The 19,068-nt window shown below is 48.0% G+C and overlaps 1 protein-coding gene across 1 annotated transcript; it reads right to left on the minus strand.

The window, feature by feature from the left end:
* Positions 1-5,370: 5,370 nt before the first annotated feature.
* Positions 5,371-16,463, minus strand: LOC133884928 (protein trichome birefringence-like 26). The gene is made up of 3 exons (XM_062324535.1): positions 16,124-16,463; positions 7,044-7,321; positions 5,371-6,518 (listed from the first exon to the last, which is right to left on the minus strand). Exons 1-3 carry the CDS (start codon positions 16,299-16,301, stop codon positions 5,733-5,735), a joined length of 1,242 nt encoding a protein of 413 aa, XP_062180519.1. The 5' UTR covers positions 16,302-16,463; the 3' UTR covers positions 5,371-5,732.
* Between the last annotated feature and the right edge of the window lie 2,605 nt (positions 16,464-19,068).

The raw sequence follows: 19,068 nt of genomic DNA on the forward strand, positions 1-19,068 counted from the left end.
GACTCGTTGCTTCGGTCCGCCGGCGTCTAGGTCCGTCCAACCCCTGGGAACACCGTGTCTGGTCATGTTGAGTGGTTCCTGGCGGCATCTGAGGAGGCAGGTGGCCTTGAGCAGAGGATTCGCGAGACCGTCGGAGACCATCTTTTCGAGGTTGGAGTCTCTGGCGCCTGCCTAGCCCTCACCTGCGTAAGCAACCACTTCCCCGACCTGGACCTCTTGCCGACAGTCAGTGTCGGCTTTTAAGGTACTCGGATGACCGGTGAGGAACTCGGCGCCTGGGCAGATTCATTTTTGTATGCCGTTTGTTCCTGTCTTTGGACCGTCCGGTTCGACCCTCTCATGGGTATTTTTGGGTCCTAGGAGGAATATCGTAGGCTTGTCTAGAACCAGCCCCTGGGCTTTGTAATGACGGGCATTTGGCCCTTATGTGGGTCTTCTCTGTGTTTGGATGATGAATAGCCTTCAGAGTGCCTGTATCGCTTAGGGAGGATCGCATTAAGCCGCTCGCGAGCAACATTCCTAGCGCTGAGGGAGACCCTTAGCACGACGAGCCTTTCAATTGCGACCAGCGCTCGACCCGATTTAGCACTTGCAGCAATGTGGTCGTTAACCCTTAGGCGCCTTTACCCTGTCATCGTGCGAGCTGGTTAGCTTTGGATCTCGTCCCGTCAACACAAGCGAGCGGGCTAACAAATCTCAAAATTTGGTGGGAAACTGTGTTTTTTCATGGACTCCTGCAACATAAAGGGTTTGATTACTTTAATTTGGAAAAACTTACAAGTCATGTCCACGCTCGTCTGGAAGGTCCTGCAAAATAGTCAAACAGGCTTGTCTCCGAGCAGCCTCATATGTAGAGCTGGCGTACCACGAGTTGTATGATCGGCGGCCGACCACCCCGGTCAACCCGATTGCGTGACGTCGGGAAACTGGAGGTCGTTAGTGACTTGCGACCAGTTTCGCGTGTGGTGGTCACTGTCGTGCCTGAGGTTAGGAATTTATGGCTGCCTGGGGCTTTAGAGAACGGTCCCACGATGTTCATCCCCCAGCCAGCGACAAGCCGAGAGAGTGGTATGGTTTGCAGTGCCCGGGCTGGTAGGTTGGTATTCCAGTTGTGGTGCTAGCACAACTCGCATCTTTTCACCTGCTCATGAGCATCCTGGAGGGCGGTGGGAGGTCCAACCTCCATGTCTACCTCCGAGGGTGTTAGGGAGCATTGTGCTCCCCCCATCCTAAGTGATGTACTTCAGTAAAGGGTCATTGCTCCCTTGGTGATAGAGGCGTCCCTCTACCAAAGAGGATTCTCGCGGTTAGCCAATGTGACCTTTTCTGCTGACACATCGTCATCAGGGGTTGCTTGATTCTGAAGGTAGTCCGAGATCTTATCCATCCAGGTCGTACTCGAATCGAGCAGGGCGTCCACATAATGGCCACCCGAGGTCGACGGCACTGAGGGCGGCATTGCCTACAAAGGTGTTGCCTCTGGTGTTCTGTTTCTAAGCGGAGCATCCCTTCTGCTTCAGCCCGAGACCGCAGCAGGTGGCCGTGTGAGTCTTTTTCTCGAAGACTCCAACCGGGACAAGTTCACAAGAAGAGGCTAGACGGGCCAGCGTATCGGCCAGGAAAGAAACCCTTGCGAGGGATGTGTGTAACTTCCTAGCCTATGGAGCGTTACTCTAGCTTTCTCACTTCGGAGAGGTATGTCTCCATCGTCCGGTCCGAGCACTGAAGACCCCTTGGTGATGGGGTTTCACCTAGTAGCGAGTCCCTCATCGCTAGTAGGTGTTTCTCCCCGCGTGGGTGATGCTCATGTTCCAGTTACGAGGCCCTCATACTCCGCTTTGCATTTAACAACTGGAAAAAATGGAATTGAACTATGTACCTGACGATGCATGGTCCTATGCTTGCTCCTTCCTGGTCAGGGGGAAGCATGCCCTGCTTAAAGACCAGTACCGCGTCCGTGACTCTTTGAAATCCTGCAAGGTAGAACAAGGATTCCCCCTTCCTGTGGGGAGTGGTCGTTACTCGTGCACAAAGTTCGAGATGTAGACCCTTCTATTCGTCTGGGGTTGAGCCTGCTCGGAGAAACGACACACGCGATTAGTTCCCCGATATTCTTTTGTCGGATAAAATCATACCTATCCGATGGTTTTGGTTCACATCACAGGGCTTGGGGTGGCAGTCCTTGCGTTTGAGCGATCCTCCGGGTGAGGCTGCCACCAAAGAAACCCGTTCTCCCAGAGCTTGCGATCCGTGAGCTCTCCTTGGTGCCGGGAGCATGGATGCCTCAGCAGCCTCCCGGAGCCTTCGGATGCTGATCTGATGTATTTAGTTTGGGACATATCGGCTCTGTCTGGGTCGTACCCAACGAAGAACACCTTACAACAACTTGAATCCCGAACTCGGAAACGCGCCCCCCTACCTGGCGCGCCAAATTTCAGGGGTAAATCCCTGACAGTGATTACGGGATATGTTGGACAGTGGGTGTGTGATCTTTGTTCGGGATGCATATGTTGGATCTCGCTATGTATGTGCAACTCAAGACACCGAGGTTTATCCAGGTTCAGGCCCCCCTCAGGGTAATAGACCTACATCCTGTGTATTCTTTTTTCTTGTGGTCTAAGCCAGTTACAGTTGATATTCTTACCCAGCCTTCTCTAGTTACGCCCCCTCCAAAATCCCCTCTACAAGCCTCGTACTCCTCCCTTTATATATCAGAGGGAGAGAGGACTTACACGTGAGTCAAGACATAGACTCAGACCTAGCTAGAGCTTCTCACCTAGGCCTATCATTACTAAGAGCAAACGTATCCCATTTGTTCTATGGCGTCACAGAGCCTGTCCCATCACTCCACCTCCTGCGTCGTCTCGGTCGCCCGGACTGTCCTGTCCCGTCCCCACGTGCCGCTTGCGCACCTGCAAAAGAGCTCTTGTCACGTTTGTCAGGCCATCCCGTAGTGATTAATGCTATGGGACGAGTCACGGCCGCTCTGCGCTGACCACGCTGTGGAGGACCGAAAAAGGGACCTGGGGAAGGGAACTACTCGAGTGAAAAAGCATTTATTGTGATTAGACTGTTTGGACACATACCTGCCCCGCGACCAGAGGAGACTGGTCACGGGGTGTGCTCCTGTGACCTGGGGACTGGTCGCGAAGCTCGGTCGAAGAGTCTGGTTGCGTGGTCGCTGGCTGATCGCGCGGTTGCTGACTGGTCATGTGGGAGAACCACGATTCCAGACAAAACGTGACATGCGATACCTGCTGATATCTTACCGGTGTGGATCCCCCCATGAGGGACCCCACTATTCTTTACACCGACACATACGGTGACAAATCAATACGAAGTTACGAACATATAAGTATATAACTTAAAAGAAGAAATAAACATCAAGTTTCCCTCGTGAGTCTCAGTAATGGAAGTGCTAAGTTCTAAATCCAAAGATGTAAAGCCAAAGCAAAATAACGGTATCTGGAGACTGGAGCTGACCTGACGAGCAAGACCAATTGCTACTACGGCCCGCAATAACGACCCGCTAACTGCTATTGCAGCCCGCAATAGCGCTCGCTAACTGCTATTGTGACCGCTAAGTTATAGACCGCTATATTTGATCCGCTACCTTGATATGGTAACGGCAGAGATTCGCTACCGCAATAGCGGAAGCTATAGCGACTGCTACTAACGGTATTTGTTAGCTTGGTTGCAAGGCACAGGTATTCAGACTGGACAATTCAAAAAAATTCCCACCCCACCCATTCCCAGCACCCGACTGCAAAGCAACACGTGTCCCGTAATCGATCAGTGTCCACGCCCGCGCCTCGTGACATCTCAGCCGTCCATGTCCGTGTCGCACAAGTCTCAAAGCGTCCTACAGCTAAGCCAAAAGCGGGCGCGCTACGTGTAGGTTTGGTGGTATGAGCCCCTCACGTCCCGATCCAACAGCGGCTTACAATCCAAAGAAAATACTAAGCCCACCGACCGGCCCAAGCTAACACCATAAGAACCGGCCCACAGAGAGTTTTCTCCGAGTCCCAGCTGGTCGCGCGCGCCGTTCGAGTTGAAGCCGGTCTGCTCTGCTCGCTCAGGAGACGGCTTCGAGTTCTAACTTCCAACGTCCCCGACGTCTCGTCCGTTCCATGTACTTCGTACGGTACTAGAATTCACGGGGTGACCTTATATGTTCACATGCAACAATGCAACAAGGTTCCTTTTTAGTCATCACCCGCGAAATAACAAGAAGAAGAAGAGAGAGAGAGAGAGAGAGAGAGAGAGAGAGAGAGAGAGACCATGTCGTCGTGCTGGCCATCGGTGATGGCCGTCCTCGGCGGCTTTGCAGCGGACGACCCGAACGAAGAGGCAGGGGAGAAGTCCAAGGAGGCGATGCTGCACCGCAGGCCGCTCGCCGGCTGGGCGGCCGCGGCTTCGGAGAAGGAGGAGGCCAAGAACCTGGCGGAGGAGGTGAGGGCCCTGGAGCGCGCGCTGGCCGTCGCGGTGACCGCGCGGGAGGCGGCGGAGGCGCGGATGCTGGAGGCGGAGGCGCGCGCCCAGGCGGCCGAGGCCGAGCTGCGTGCCGCGGCGGTGAGCCACGACGCCCAGGTGGAGGCGCTCCGGCGGGCGCTGGACGAGCAGGAGGACAGGGACGCGCGCATCCGCGAGCTCGAGGAGCGGATACGGGAGCTCAACAACGCCACGAGCAAGTGGCGCTTCTTCTAGCTATGGCCGGTTGATTAAGTTATGACACTGATGGATCGACGCCCCTGTGCTTCTTAAATTTTCGTTTTTCCTTGTTGGTTGCTCTCACCAAGGTGAGGGTTAGTTTTTGGTTGCTGTGTTGCGTTGCTCTATGATCCGAGAAAATAATCTAGTTATGCATCTAATATGCTGTTTGTGATCGGGAAAAGAACATCAAATCTCATCCTCCAACTAAACACACCATTAGTTTCGTTGCTTTTTTTTAAGGGCGCCCCTAGTTTCGTTGCTGTGATGGCCGATATGGCCTAAAAAGATGCCAGAACAAGAGTGAATTTGGAAACGCACTACAACACCGATTATTCGCAAAACTCACTGCCGTGCCAAAAGAAGCCTAATTCATGCATCTGTCTTGATCATGTCGCTTTGCTTACAGTTGACAGCTTTTCGTTGGGTGCTTTCATTCAGATTAGTCAGTTTTGCTTTTACATGCATAATTCATGGAGCGCAAACACTTACAAATCTCGTTAGTTTTTTCTGAACGAAGCAGTGTTTGTCAATTTTGAACATGCATGGGAACACCATGCTTTGCTGAAGCGCAAGTTCCAGGTTAGTCAGTAGATATGAAAAGATAGTCCGCAGGGGAGCATCTGTCATCATTTGGAATTGGGGTGGATAATCAATATCAGATTTTCAAAATACCAGACTTCATGTTACTACTATCTCAAAATGCATGGCATGTATGAGCAGTCAGCAACGAGTTCAAACCTGACAAAGCAGGATGATTTCTACAAAAACCACCAACAACAACCGGCAGCGGCTGCCTAGCTAGGGTTTCTCTTTCCACTATTTGCTGCTACAAACCAGTACCTTAAAACCAAAATGTCCACACTTTTACAATTAAGCATTCAACTGCTTTTTTTTACTACTTGGCTGCTATGAAGCAGCAGCGCCGGCAGGAACTGATTCTGCATTGAGATTGGCAAGCCTGCAACTCAACTCTACAATTCCGTATCACTTGAAGAGCACCCGATATACATCCACAGGGTTCAGCGATCCAGCGCCATCTCCATAACAAGATCACTCCACGCATCAATGGGGCCTGGTACACACCAGTGCAAGCAATCATTCTGAACGGATGCAGAGTTCTTGCTGCCTTTTGCGAATGGAAAGGGCGTTCTGTACGGCCCAACGTGGCCATCTGGTCTCAAGAACGAAAGGCTGTAAGTATCCAAGAGCTTCAGCCTCTCCACATCAACTGAACCCATTAACGCAGCTACAGCCTTGTTGAACGCTTCAAGTTCGATTCCCCTCATGACACGTTCCATGTATCCCTCTCTGTACTCTCCCTTCTTGTATGGTGACACTCTCTTGCAAGTCCCCCCGTTGAACCACTCCCCATTCTCGAAGTGATCAGGCGACCAAGTCCTGAAGAAAACAACTGGCTTATGTTTTGACGAGATGATGAAGCTGAAAACCTCTTGGAAAGTCCTACGATACAGGTGCTCAAAGCCAAGTTCAATCAGGTTCTTGTTACGACAATTATGACAGCCGACCACTTTACCCTTCTCCCAGTAGACTGCGGTCTTAAGAAACCATTGTCCACCGGAAATAATAATATAGTCAAAGCTTTCATACTGACTTGTCCAGGTAGCATCAAGTATGTCAAGTTGGAGCTGGATTTCAGATGTAGATTCGCCATTCTCGTTCTCAAAAACCTCAGATTTGATGAGGAATGGAGTCCAGACGAGGGATATGGTGAAGTTGTAGGATCCGAAGTACCATCTCCTGTTTCTGAATTCCTTATCGTGGTAAACCTCAACAGGCTCTTCAACCTAAATAAACAGCAAGAAGGTCTCCTCAGGATAATATAGCACAAGTGGAAACACAAAAGGAAATACTAAAACAGATCGCATAAGTTTTTCTTATGGAAGAGACAATTAGAGTAGAGCATTAAGAAATTTCCCTTCCAACACTAATAGCGTATTATCAGGGCAAGAGAACAAAATATGACAACTACAGATAAAGTTCATGGAGCAAACAGTCATCAACTTCTAGGGGGTGAAAAAAGGTGTTGCCTGTTACAGATTCTTGTGAAAACATGGCAACAAAACCTTTACTTTCGAATAGCTGCATGAAGCCATATATCAAACAGAAATTGGCAAGCTAAGCAAATTATATCTATAGTTCAGAGTGCACCTCCAGAAGAAAAGGAGTGGATTTCCGGAAATTTTTGTGCAAATTTCCAGCACATTTAAACATAAAACATCCAGAATACGTACAGAGGAACATGATGGTTCAAGGTTGGCAGAGGCACTGCATCATACTCGGTACAAAAAGGTAACTCTAGTAACATTTACCTTAGACAGAAGGCAGATCAAAGACTGAACTTGGTTACGAAGAATGGAGTCACCGATGAGGCCCCAAGCTTTGTTCCTCATAGCATCTAGAAATCTGACTCCATCAAATGGTGGAAGATCACATCCATAAGGTTTCCACCTCCAATGTAGATATCCCATGTCAGGTCTACCATTCATCATACAGTTCTGGTGATCATCAATAAATTGACAGCTTGCATTTGTATAGGCTGGGCCTAAGGGGTTTGGTACCCATTCCCCATTGAAAAGATTGCATTTTCCTATGCAAGTAATATATCACATCAGATGCTAGAAACAAGGACACTAAAGGAAGAATTTTTTAGTTTACTTGTGTTATTTTTCATTTCAAGATTCTAAAACTTAGTAACCTCATCCATGTGCCCTTAGCAGATATTCTTGTATGTGGTGCACCAAAATAGATAAGGATAGGAATAATACTACCTCTAATAACGAATAAATACCACACTAGAATGCATGCAGTTAAACTTTTGATAACAAAATCTTTATGGACATTTAGATCGTCCACATGAAAATTATATGATTAGACTTGTCTCAAAAATAATTTCATATTATTACAATTTTATTAGGATTTAGAAATATGTGTGGTGATAGAAATTAGATGTCAAAGTTGGATTTTGAAAACCGGGTCAATCTACCAAGCGACATTTACCCATTTTCAAATGACTATCAGTCTATCACTATTGACTTCAGGCATCAATATTTAATTGTCAATTTTTCAAAAATGCACATCCAAATCATTATAAGCATATAACGTTTTTAAAGTACTTTTGATGTCAAATCTAACGATACTATTTTCACTTTACTTTTAGATATTTTGACGAATATTATTGGTCAAAGTCAGAACACTATGGTCAACAGTGACAATTATTTGAAAATGGATGTAGTACTTGTGACCAGTGGTGTTAGAAATAAGTAGTGTGAAAGCAACGGATCTACCGAGACGTTGCATGCGAGAGATCACAGACAACACCGGAGGCACGATGTTTGCTATCTAGGTTCAGTTGAAAAGCATACATCCAAGAGACATGACTACGGACGCTCCTCCCCACAGTTGCAACACCGGTCGCTCCGAGGTCCCGACAAAACCGTCGCCTCCCTCTTGCGAACATGTCGCTATGTCGTCATGGTTACAATAACCCTCCTCTTATATATATGAGACTGAGTTACAAGAATCCGACACCGACTCTACCCTATACCGCTAATACAACTCCAAATCTAATACATAACTTGCCTTGTACAATATTCGACACATATTCAACGACCTCCACCTTAGCAATATTCTGCCAACTTGAGGTCGTCATGCACAAATCTCCATGTACACCAGACTTGATTTGTTGACTTTGCCGCTCAATGAAATATGCCCGACGAGCTTGCCACAAACCCACCGCCTGCATGAGACAATGCTACCTGCAACTCCATCCTCCATTACTCCACCTGCAATGGTGCACCCTTCTCTCCTATAGTCGAAGTCTTGTTGCCCTTCATGATTTTCATGGTCTTCCCATCCAGCTAGCTCGGAACAATAATCACTATGTAGAGCTCCAAGCGAAATTAAATTCCTTCGTAGCATTGGCACATGCTTAACACCCCAAAGCACATGCTCATCTCCGTCTTGCATCTTGATCTTGATCTTGATCTCGCCCACTCTAATAGCATGGTATCCTGTGCCATCCCCCAATAGGCTATGACAAAATCAACAGGCCTTTACGAAGAGAATCACTCCCTTTTGTACGTCACATGATAAGATAGCTAACCGAATCCAACACCATGCTCCAGTTGATTGCTTGATACTAAGAACCTCACTATCGTTGTCCGAGTCACCCTTAGGAATTACCACATTTGCAGCTACCCAAGCCGCATGTTGCCACGCAACAAAGCACGAACACCACCAGCCTTCATGCTCCTATGTTGTTTTCGCTGATCATTGTCGATGCTTCTACCACTTGCGATATAACTGGCCTTACATCGCCAATCTGCTCTACACCAAGGTATATTCACCCTCCAGGCGAACTGTCCGCCGACCTTCCTTGGACGGTGGGCTGCTCTGCTCCTTGACCACACCGGCCTGCTCCCGGACTCCATTGCAACTGAGCACCCAACCGAAAGCAACGCTGTTGAACTCCATCAGCAGCTGCAACACATTGCCACAGCCTCACCCCATTGCCTGCTGCAATGACTAGACTTGATCCTCAAGTCCAAGTCCATGACTCCCGCGCTCCCATGCACCGCAAAGACACGCACAACGTTGATCTACCACGGCACCAACCCAAAGACACCCTGCGCAGCCTGAAACACCTAAAACCGCATCTCACCGACCGACAGCAGTGCAAGCCTGGGCTCCTTGTCGTGATGCGACACCGCAAACCACAGCTCCACCTGCGGGAATGCCCATGTCCAGCTGAGCTCCTACAGGACACTGTTGACCTAGCGAGCTCCTATTGAGTCGTCCAACGTGATGCCACACGGTCTGGCCATAGCCACCCTGCGCACCATCGAGTTTGCCGCGTTCTACGGAGAAAAAGAAAAACACCTTCTCCTGAGCCTGTGAGCTCCCAAGCAGATCCCCTCTTTGTTTTCTCCTGATCGCATGCATGATGCCTTCACACATAGGCTATGCAGCCACGAGAAAAGAGAAAACAAAGAACGACACCTCTTGGTTTCTTTTCCCCCAAGAAACACAGCTGCCACTTCATTTTTTCTTTTCTCTACTCTTTTTTTTCTTCACGTGTTGCTCTCGGTCATGCAACAAGGCCACCTAGTGGAATCCCGTGCCTAGGCCCACCAAGACTTGGTCTTCATGCGTGGAGGAAAAATAACGCTCGTCCTACTTTGACACGTCTTCTCGCTCCGCTGCTACGCACACACAGAAGCTTGACGCCCGGATCAAAACCTGCCAGTCTGTGCTCCGCGTGACGTCCTTGAGCCAGACACCGTGTGTCAATTCTGCAGCGCCCCTATGTCTCCTACTCAGATCCTCGCGCATGGTCCCGCAAGGAACCCACTGTAGCACGCACCAGTGCCACAACCCACAAGTCTCATCCACGCGCCTAGGAGGAAGTGTCTCCACCTAGGACTCCTCCACACATCCCCGCTTGGGATGCACCTGGGGAACCAAGTCAGCACCAGCTTGCCCTGGTGGTCTCCTCCTGTCGCTTAAGTCCATGTGCCACACCTCCCTGACCATGTTGTGAATCGACCGGTGCACGTTATCACGCCCGTGCGATCGTGTCTGACTCAAACTCGTCGAGTCACGCACGTAGTGTCCATCGCCACTCGGCACACAGCTCCACGATGCCAAGAGCCGTCGACGAGCACTGAGTGCACCTATCTGACGCCAACTTTTCGTCAATGTCCACGCCCTGTCACGTGCTCCACCGCACGCGGTCATCCGCGCGTCAGCCCTGCCACGATAGTCATGCCCTCGCACACCGCCTGTGCAGGAGCGTGTCACACAAGGGCCACTCACATCGCCGACACAAATCACCTCTAGTGCCATGATAAAGCCCTTGTGCAACACAGGTCACGCCGCCATCACCGCGGTGCTCCCACGCTCTGATCTATCCAGCTGTCAACCGCGTCAGGTCGTCGGTCTAATCGCGAGCCGAAGCCACTACCCAATCTTTGTCGTCTTAAACGGCCGCTATGTCGGTCCAACCACCACGCCGAGTCGATTCTTACTGACTGCAGCCTGTCGAGTGGTCCAGCCCACCTGCCCAAAGTGTCCGACATCACCGATCGAATTGCCGATCGCCAGCATGCTCCACTTGCGCCGTACGAGGTGTTCCCTGATGCCCGCCAAGCATAATCCTTGCACCTCCGCGTGATCTTCCGCACCGCCTATAAATCCAACCCAACCATGGATAAGTTGCGCGGAAGCAATAGATCTACCGAGACATTGCATGAGAGAGATTACAGGCAACACCGAAGGCACAATATTTGTTAACGAGGTTCAGCCAAAGCCTACATCCCCGGGACATGACTACAGGCGCGCCTCCCCACAGTTGCAACATCGGTTGCTCCGAGCTAGACAGACCGCCACCTCCCCCTACGAGCCTATCGTTATGACATCATGGTTACAACAACAGCTCTCATCTCATATTTATGAGGAGACTGGGTTACAAGAGTCTGACACTGACTCTACCCTACACCGCTAATACAACTCTAAGTCTAATACGTAACCTATCTTGTACAATATTCGACACATATTCAACAGGTGGGAGTAAAATCCTATGGCTTATCATGTTGGCATTCAATACTGATGAAAATGGTTATGACAGGCAAAAGTTGGTAATAATTTAGAAGACAGAATGCTGACATGTTTATATTAGAAACCGGAATGCTCAACCTAGCCGTCCCAATCATGCTTGTAGAGTAACCTTAGTTCATAGCATGCTGTCATCAATTCCCATTTATCAACTGACAATTTTCCAACCACAGAAATGAGCAGCAAAAAAAATAGATAAGATCAGTAGAGGCTTTCTATGGAAGGGGACAATCAAGAGCATGTGGGCAGTGGTCACTGTCAAGTAAACTGGATGCTAGTAAGTTGACCAGAGGCTTTTAGTGGCCTATGAGTGCCTGACCTAATTTGCTTTAATCAAGCCTCAGACTTAGGTAGTTATGGTATGAACTAAGAGATGACAGGAGACCAGGGTTTGATCCGACATGCCTAGTGGCAAGAACAAGATGCTGTTTTATGCCTCTAAAGGTTGTTGTGCTCGGGTGCTAGAAAAGCAAAAGGTTGGCACACACGCTAGCTGCATAATAAGGCACCGAAAGATATTGGCGAACCTCTTCAATTTGGCAATACGGAAGAACAGAATAATTTGTACTATTCAAAAAATACGTTGAGGGTCCGTCCGCACCTATGCGTTCCGCTCCCGGATTTTCTGTCGCTCCACTCCCGTCCACCCATGCTAATAGTGGGCATACCAGTCCGTCTCCCTCCCCGACCGCAAGACCCTCCTCGACTTCCTCCACTCCGCCCCCTCATCTCCCTCCCTTCCGCCGACCCACTCCTCCCCTCCCCGTGCGCCTACCGTCGCTTTAATGCCTCCTGCGCCGCTCCGTCCCATATTCGTCCTCCCCCACTCCACATGCCACCGCCTGAGGATGGCCCCGACACGGCATGTCGTGCCGCTCAGCGTCTCCCGCGAGCCCTCCTCTTCCTCCTTTAAATCCCACGCCCGAGTGCTCTTCCCCGCTCCGCTCTCATCTCCCAAGGTAGCCGGCCCCCTTTCCACCAATCTTCCCCACGGCCAGCATGGAAGTCGCCTCACGGTCAAAGTTTATTCCGTCGGCTTGCCGCCTCGCCTCCCTCGATCTTCCTCCCTAGAGCCTCCCCAGACCTTCTCTAACTCCTCTCGGTGGTCGAGCCCTGCTTCAGGAAGGCGCGTGCCGTTTTGCTTGCTGCCGCCGTTGTGCTGGACACCCATGGAGATAAGCCGACGCAGATGGGGAAAGGGTCGGGGCCCTGCAGCGGATTTGTGCCCTGGCAGAGGTGCTACCGTGCCGCGGCCTTCTGAGCCTGCGCCGGTCCGCGTCCGTCGTGCTCATGTTTACACTGATGAGGTATGTGTGCTATCGACGTGTGGCCGTCGTCGTGCCACAATCAGCCACTGGCGCGACGAGCTGGCCACCGTTGTGCCTTTGTCCAGATGTCCGTTCGTTTCCTATTCTGTTTTCTGTGATAATCGGTCTCCATCGTGGATCGTCGGCGTCGAGCTGTGTTGTGATTTTGCTCCGACCGGTGTGCCGTTGGAGCATGCTCCGACCGGACTTTCACCATCCGCCGTTGAGATTTTTTTGCGTCCTCTCTCTTGTTCTTGTCTGTGTGAAGCTCCGTCGTGGGTGCATGGTCGATTGGCCGTGCCGGCGTTGAGGCGTCGTACTTGTGTCTCTGGCCGGTTTTATGCCGTCGTCGTTGAGTTACTCCGTCGTGGGTGCTTGGCCGTGGTGGGCTGCGCCGGCGTTGAGTCGTGGTGGTCGGGTTGCTAGAGATCTATGGTGTCCTCTGCCGTGAGTGCTTGGTCGTGGTGGGCTGAGCTGGCGTCGAGTCATCTCTAGGTGTCGTCGCTGTCGTACCAGCACATGCGCGCCGCCCATGCGTTCTTCTGTCTCACGATCACGCCGCCGTGCGTGAGCGCCGCCGATATGCTCCTCTGTCTCACCGTCGTGATAGTGCGCGTGCACTACCGCCGACGTGTGTTTTTGTTCAGTCGCCGCCGCACGTCGGCTTGCGTCTACCGTGTGTGTTTCTATGGTGTTCTAATGCTGACTTGTGCGTGCTGCCGGCCGAGAGTCAGAGCGTCGCCAATCCATCGACTAGGTGTCTGAGTGCAAGCGTGCGCGTGCTGCTGGCTAGGTGATCCCGAGTGTCGTCGTGCGAACTCTATCGACTGGGTGATCCGAGTGTTGTCGTGTATGTTTCACCAACTGGCTGATCTGAGTGCCACCGGGCGTTCTTCGCCGTCCGTTGGGTGTCAGTTCTGCCATAAGGTGTATGCATGTTCGCGTATGCGCCCTTCTTTATCCTAGCTGATGTTCTTTGTTCTCTACGTTGGTTTGGCCCTGGGATGTGCACCTTCGGCAGCAGGTAGCGCTCTGGCTGGTTACGTTTCCCTCAAGGGAAGCGATCTGCCCTCTAGAACCGTTTTTCATTAAAGAAAACGTATTTCCATTTTGAAAACCAGTAAATAATAAAACCAACCGGTTTTAACTCGGTTTGACCAGTTCAGACGGGTTACAAATGGTTTTCAAACTATTATTTTCCGGTTCCTAAATCTGTATTTGTACTACCTAAAAAAATCGGTTGTGGTTCTACTCCCTTGCGTTTTGCTCCGTGAATCTCGCTGACTACTGAGTCCGCCGCTCGCCCAGACAACTGGGTCCTCCTGGCTCGCTCGGCTGTAAGCCGGTCTCCTGCCCAGCCGCGGTGCCTCCTGGCCCAAGCGCGCACCACAGGCCGCGCACCTGCGCTCTGCTTTCGCATGGGCTGAGCTGAGCCGGTCCGCTTGCTTGCTGCATTCATGCTTCTGCTGGAGCTGGGCCGCCAGCCTGTGCATGGGTCGTGCCCCTCCTGGCCACCATGCGCCTTCGAGCGTTTTCGGCTCCTGTCGCAACATACGGGCACTTAACTAGTATGCAAAGTATTGGATAAGGGTATTGAGAAGTGCCACCAGTGCACGCTGCAGACCACCCAAAGGGATGTATAATTCTCTGGATTTGATGATGAAATTTTATGGAAATGGCTGGCTGATCGACAGTATTTGGCAAAGATGGAAAGTTGGTATAGTTACAAGGGATCTACTAAAGTTGATACCACTTAAATCTGGAAAATGAACAAGGAACAAATGTGTAATTTTTCGCACGGTTCACGATAGGATTCTAATGGCTGACAACTTATGGGGTTTGCCACATGACCAAACCTGTCAAATCCGCTACCAACAATGAACAGAGGTATACCTGTATAAACATTGCCTTTTCTCCAAGCAAGCCTGGAATCTGGTAGAAGTTGGATGTGATACAGTGATCAACAAAAAAATAGGATGACCATTATTTGATGGACAGGTTAGAGAAAGCAAACAGACAATTAAGCAAGCAGCAAAAGAGAGTTTCCAATGGAGTGGTTGCTTACATATGTAGAATCTATGGAAGGAAAGGAATACAAGAATTTTTCAACAGCAGCACCTTGACACCTTGCAAATAATGCATTAAATGAAGGAGGATATCGCACAAAGAAGCCTGGCCTTGAAGTGGTAGGCCCACAGTAGCTCCCATTTTAGATTGTGCTACAATAGGAGGTAGGTTCAGCATTTAGCAGTACGCCAATAATGTTCTTGTGGCATTTTTGTATCTTTTTCTTTACTAATTCATGATTATCATGTTTTCTTCTCTTAATGAATGGCAGAACTTCTGCGGCTTTCCTTTTTTCTCAAAAAACGCAGAAATTGGCAGGTGGCTTTGATTAGCAACTCAAGAATATATAATCAGGTTTCATTTTAACTCAATTGTTCATTTGATATGATTATGCACATCAAAAGAGTGGTCAGCAAAACATCATGGGGAGTATTAAATTTTCAGTAAAATCTTGACAAATATAAAAACACACAGCTTTCTTCGATTCTTCTTTGAGTGACTCAAACTCACTACATAAGACAGAACTAAAACCTACATATATGACCGATAATCACTTGTCAACAAAGCAAATGAAAATCAAGAAATGCGTCCGAAAGAGAAAACAGAAATATCTCCCAGTTCTCGAAACAATAGAAGAACTATTGTTAACTTGTCTTCATAAACAAAGGTGGGGGAGCCATCCTCACGTGAAGGATCAAGAACTCTTCTTGCTATGAGGATGAGATCAAAATGACAACCACTCCATACCCTTTCCAGTGACAGCGCCCCCCTTTGGTGCTTTCCCCTCTAAAACCGCCTGAAATCACGCTTTTAAAAAATGATATGGCAAACACTAAGATCTCCACTTGATTCTTTTCCCCTTTTTTCAAACCGGGTCTTCCACATTTCGGCCTCGTTAGGACCATGGGAAATTTTCCCCATTCCTGCAGGAATTAAACTAGTTCCTGTGAAATTCCTACAAAATTCCCGTGAAAATCCTGCCTCCCAAATAGGCCCTTCCATTTAGCAAATGAAAATATTCAGAGTTGCAGCAGGGAAGAACAGAAGAGTCAAGGTCAAGAAACAGACCAATAGCTCCAATCTTTTCACCGCCCCTAGATCTCCATACAAAACTACATTCACCATAACAGGAAATGAGATCTAAGCACAAAAAAATCCAACTTTAATCATTTGAGCACCATAAGCACCCAATTTCTTTTCTTAGCCTTCCTACCGCACGGCAAGACAGGGTATAGCTAAGTTGCAACCTTTAAACCCCAAGAAAATGGCCACCATTGCCATCAAGACTCAGCAAGACAAGATCGAAGTTCCCAAATGTAGCAATCACCAAACCCCCTAACGTGTTAAACCCTAAGATTCCAGATTAACGAACCTTAAAACAGCAGAGAAACTCAAGCGCGCACCTTTCGTGATCTCAGGCGGCGTGGACGAAGGGACGGAACAGAGCAACCGGAACGTGATCCCGGCGAGGAGCAGGCACCCGATGGCCTTCACCGCCACGGACCCTCCCGACCCCCACCATTTTCCTGCGCCGCGGAGGCCCCACGGCGACGGCGGCGACCACCTCGCGCTCGAGCCCATGCTAGCAGCGGCGTGGCGTGGACTGCACCGTGGCACGAGAGGGAAGCAGAGCTGCAGAGGGAAGGGGACGACGAGAGGCGAGTGTCACCGACAGCATACGCTCGGTGATTCGGTGTCGGTGTGTGAAACAGTATATCTTGGGAGTGCTGCTAAGATTGTGATGCCACCCTTCGTGAGTGCGTATATTAGTAGTTGCACTAAATTCAACTAACTACATTGAGAGTAACTGAGTAAGGATATGTTTAGTTTGATCATTTTTAACTATTTTTTTATTTTATTTTATTTTATTTCTTATTTTTTATTTTCTCTCATCTCTAACAACTTCTCTTCGAAGAAAATTGCGGAGGAAAAGAAGAGAAAATCTCATTCTGAAGGGAATAATTTTGTAAATCTCTCTGCGATAGTAACCGTGATGTGAAATCGTTTAGACGTTGAAAAGAACGAAAATTCTGTCGTGAAGAAAATATAGATCCTAATAGAAAATCCTTAAAGATAGTCTTAGATGTAATAGTGTGAGTCTTTCTGATCATCTAGGATAAGTTTTTGTCTCATATTTGGATGAGTTCTTGTCCGTGTTTGGATGTTTGAATAGAACGAACTTGTCCAGAATCCGAAGTTACATATTCTTTTAAGATCATGAACCAGTCCCTGTGTGGGATCATCCAAGATGAGTTTTTGTCCCCATATTTGAATGAATTCTTATCCCGTGTTTGGATGTTTAAATAGAACGAACTTGTCCAGAATAAGTGGGTACAAATTCTAAACATATTCTTTTAAGATCATGAACCAGTCCGTACGCCAAAATCTGGCGGCACCACTTCCCGTTGAGGACCAAGTTGTCTGCTGTGAACAGTACTAGCCAGCTCTAAAGATTTTAGAACTTCTGTTGCCCTAAAATGGTGATCTTTTATTGCTTAAAAATCCTAAAAAATTTATATGTGTTTCCTAATCCATGTTTAACCCAGTTTGATTAGATTAACCAAAATCCTATATAAAATTTGAAGTAAAATTATTCAAAAAAAGACTACTTTTATACATTCTAATAATTGTTAGGGCCTCAAATAAATTCAAAAAATAGAAATATTTACTAATATTCTTCTTATGTGATGGACTAATTTTTAAAATTATTTTGAGCACTAAGTTATATGATGAAAAAATGAGTTCCTTTATAATGCTCTATTTATATGCATTTTTATCAATTCATGTGATATTCTTCTTTTTAATTTAATTTGATATAATCACTTCACAAATTCAGTCAACCAAACAAAATTTTGTACCAAATCGTTTCATTCTATATAATCAACCAAACAAAAATATATATCATCCTATACAGCAAACCACCAACTCATCCAAGATCAATCCATCCAGCTAAACAATCCTATACAGGATCATCTCCCATACAAACAAACCAAACGCTACCTAAATAGAGGCTGCTCTTCACTTCTTCCTCCTTCACTTTATTTAGCTCTTATTCACCTTGGTCTCTTGGGAAAAAAAAAAAGGGAGGTAGGGGGCTTGAGTTCCCCTATCCCCATGATAAATCCGCTCCTGCCGAACTGTGTTTTGGTTCTTGAGCTGAAAAATTACATATAATGTGGTCAAATATCAGAACTCGAGGATATTTAGGACACATAGATTTGATATGAACTGCAATAATAGAGTTGATGTTATACTTTAGGTGTCTAAAAACCGAGCTTTTCTCTGCCCACAAATCTCAGTGTTTTGATCTTTATCTAATGGTTATCGTTGTGTTTTCTTCCTCTGATTCGCCTTGCACCGTTTATCTTCTTCCTCACGCCGACGTGACGTGCTTTCCTGTCCTACCAACCCGCACCTGTTTCCGGTGGTTCTCCCGCCATTGCCGCGCTAACCAGTGATATGGTCACCATCAACTACAGTCCGACTGCCACCCCGCGCCTCCCTTTTAACCTCGGTAGCATCCTGTAACCCCCAACCATAATCACTTCGCCGGCGCCATAGACTAAAGGAATCCGAAATCTAGAAGTGCAATAATAGAGACCTTCCAATATTCACTGCCAAATACTGTGTTTAAAATAAGTCTAAACCGGCGACGAATTAGCGGCAAGATTCTCGGCCGTGAAGTAGCTTTAGTCTATCGTAGATCTATCATTTGGACATAGGTCATGGTGGCATAATTTCTGCTTCGGCTTCTCATGTGGAAAAGTGGAAGCCACGTCATATGACCAAAAGAAAAGCCATGCGACATGATAAAAGAGAAACCGATTTCTCCGAGAAACATTTCTCTGAGAAACTGGCGCCGAGATTTTGGCTAGAGATATAACTCCGTACGGATCTTAAATAGGATCCAGTGCCCCATGGCTTTTGTAGCTTTGACCTTAGGCATCTTCACATCGATAGCTGGTGACGAAAGAATAAAAAAGGAGATATGGCGTCAGCGTTTATAGAAGGAGAGGGAAATAAATATAAAGGTTTGCTTTGTCGACGACCAAAGAAAAATTTATTAGGAGAAAATATTTTCCTAGTTTTGTAAAGAAGGAAATACAGCATCCGGTTTCTTTATCAAGAGGGCGACAATGATACATATATAAGCTTTTTTTTACTCTAAAAGTAAATATTCCATATCTATTATTTATCCAAGTTGGCATACATGTATTCAGAGCACGCATGGTTTGATAGTTGCATGTAGCCGTAATTAATGCGCATGCATGCATTCAATGGGTGCATGTATGCATTGTGTTAGCGCGATCTGCGATATGTGGTAGGGGCATAGGCTACTATTTGACCT

Source organism: Phragmites australis, chromosome 11, assembly GCF_958298935.1.
Source record: "Phragmites australis chromosome 11, lpPhrAust1.1, whole genome shotgun sequence".
Classification (NCBI taxonomy): domain Eukaryota; kingdom Viridiplantae; phylum Streptophyta; class Magnoliopsida; order Poales; family Poaceae; genus Phragmites; species Phragmites australis.

Bases quoted from the DNA above. Each gene is read 5' to 3' on its own strand.
- LOC133884928 (XM_062324535.1), bottom strand. From the start codon at position 16,301: ATGGGCTCGAGCGCGAGGTGGTCGCCGCCGTCGCCGTGGGGCCTCCGC. The intron at 7,322-16,123 runs GTGCGCGCTTGA...TTACTTGCATAG, and splicing joins GCCGCCTGAGATCACGAAAG to GAAAATGCAATCTTTTCAAT. The intron at 6,519-7,043 runs GTAAATGTTACT...CTGTTTATTTAG, and splicing joins TGATCTGCCTTCTGTCTAAG to GTTGAAGAGCCTGTTGAGGT.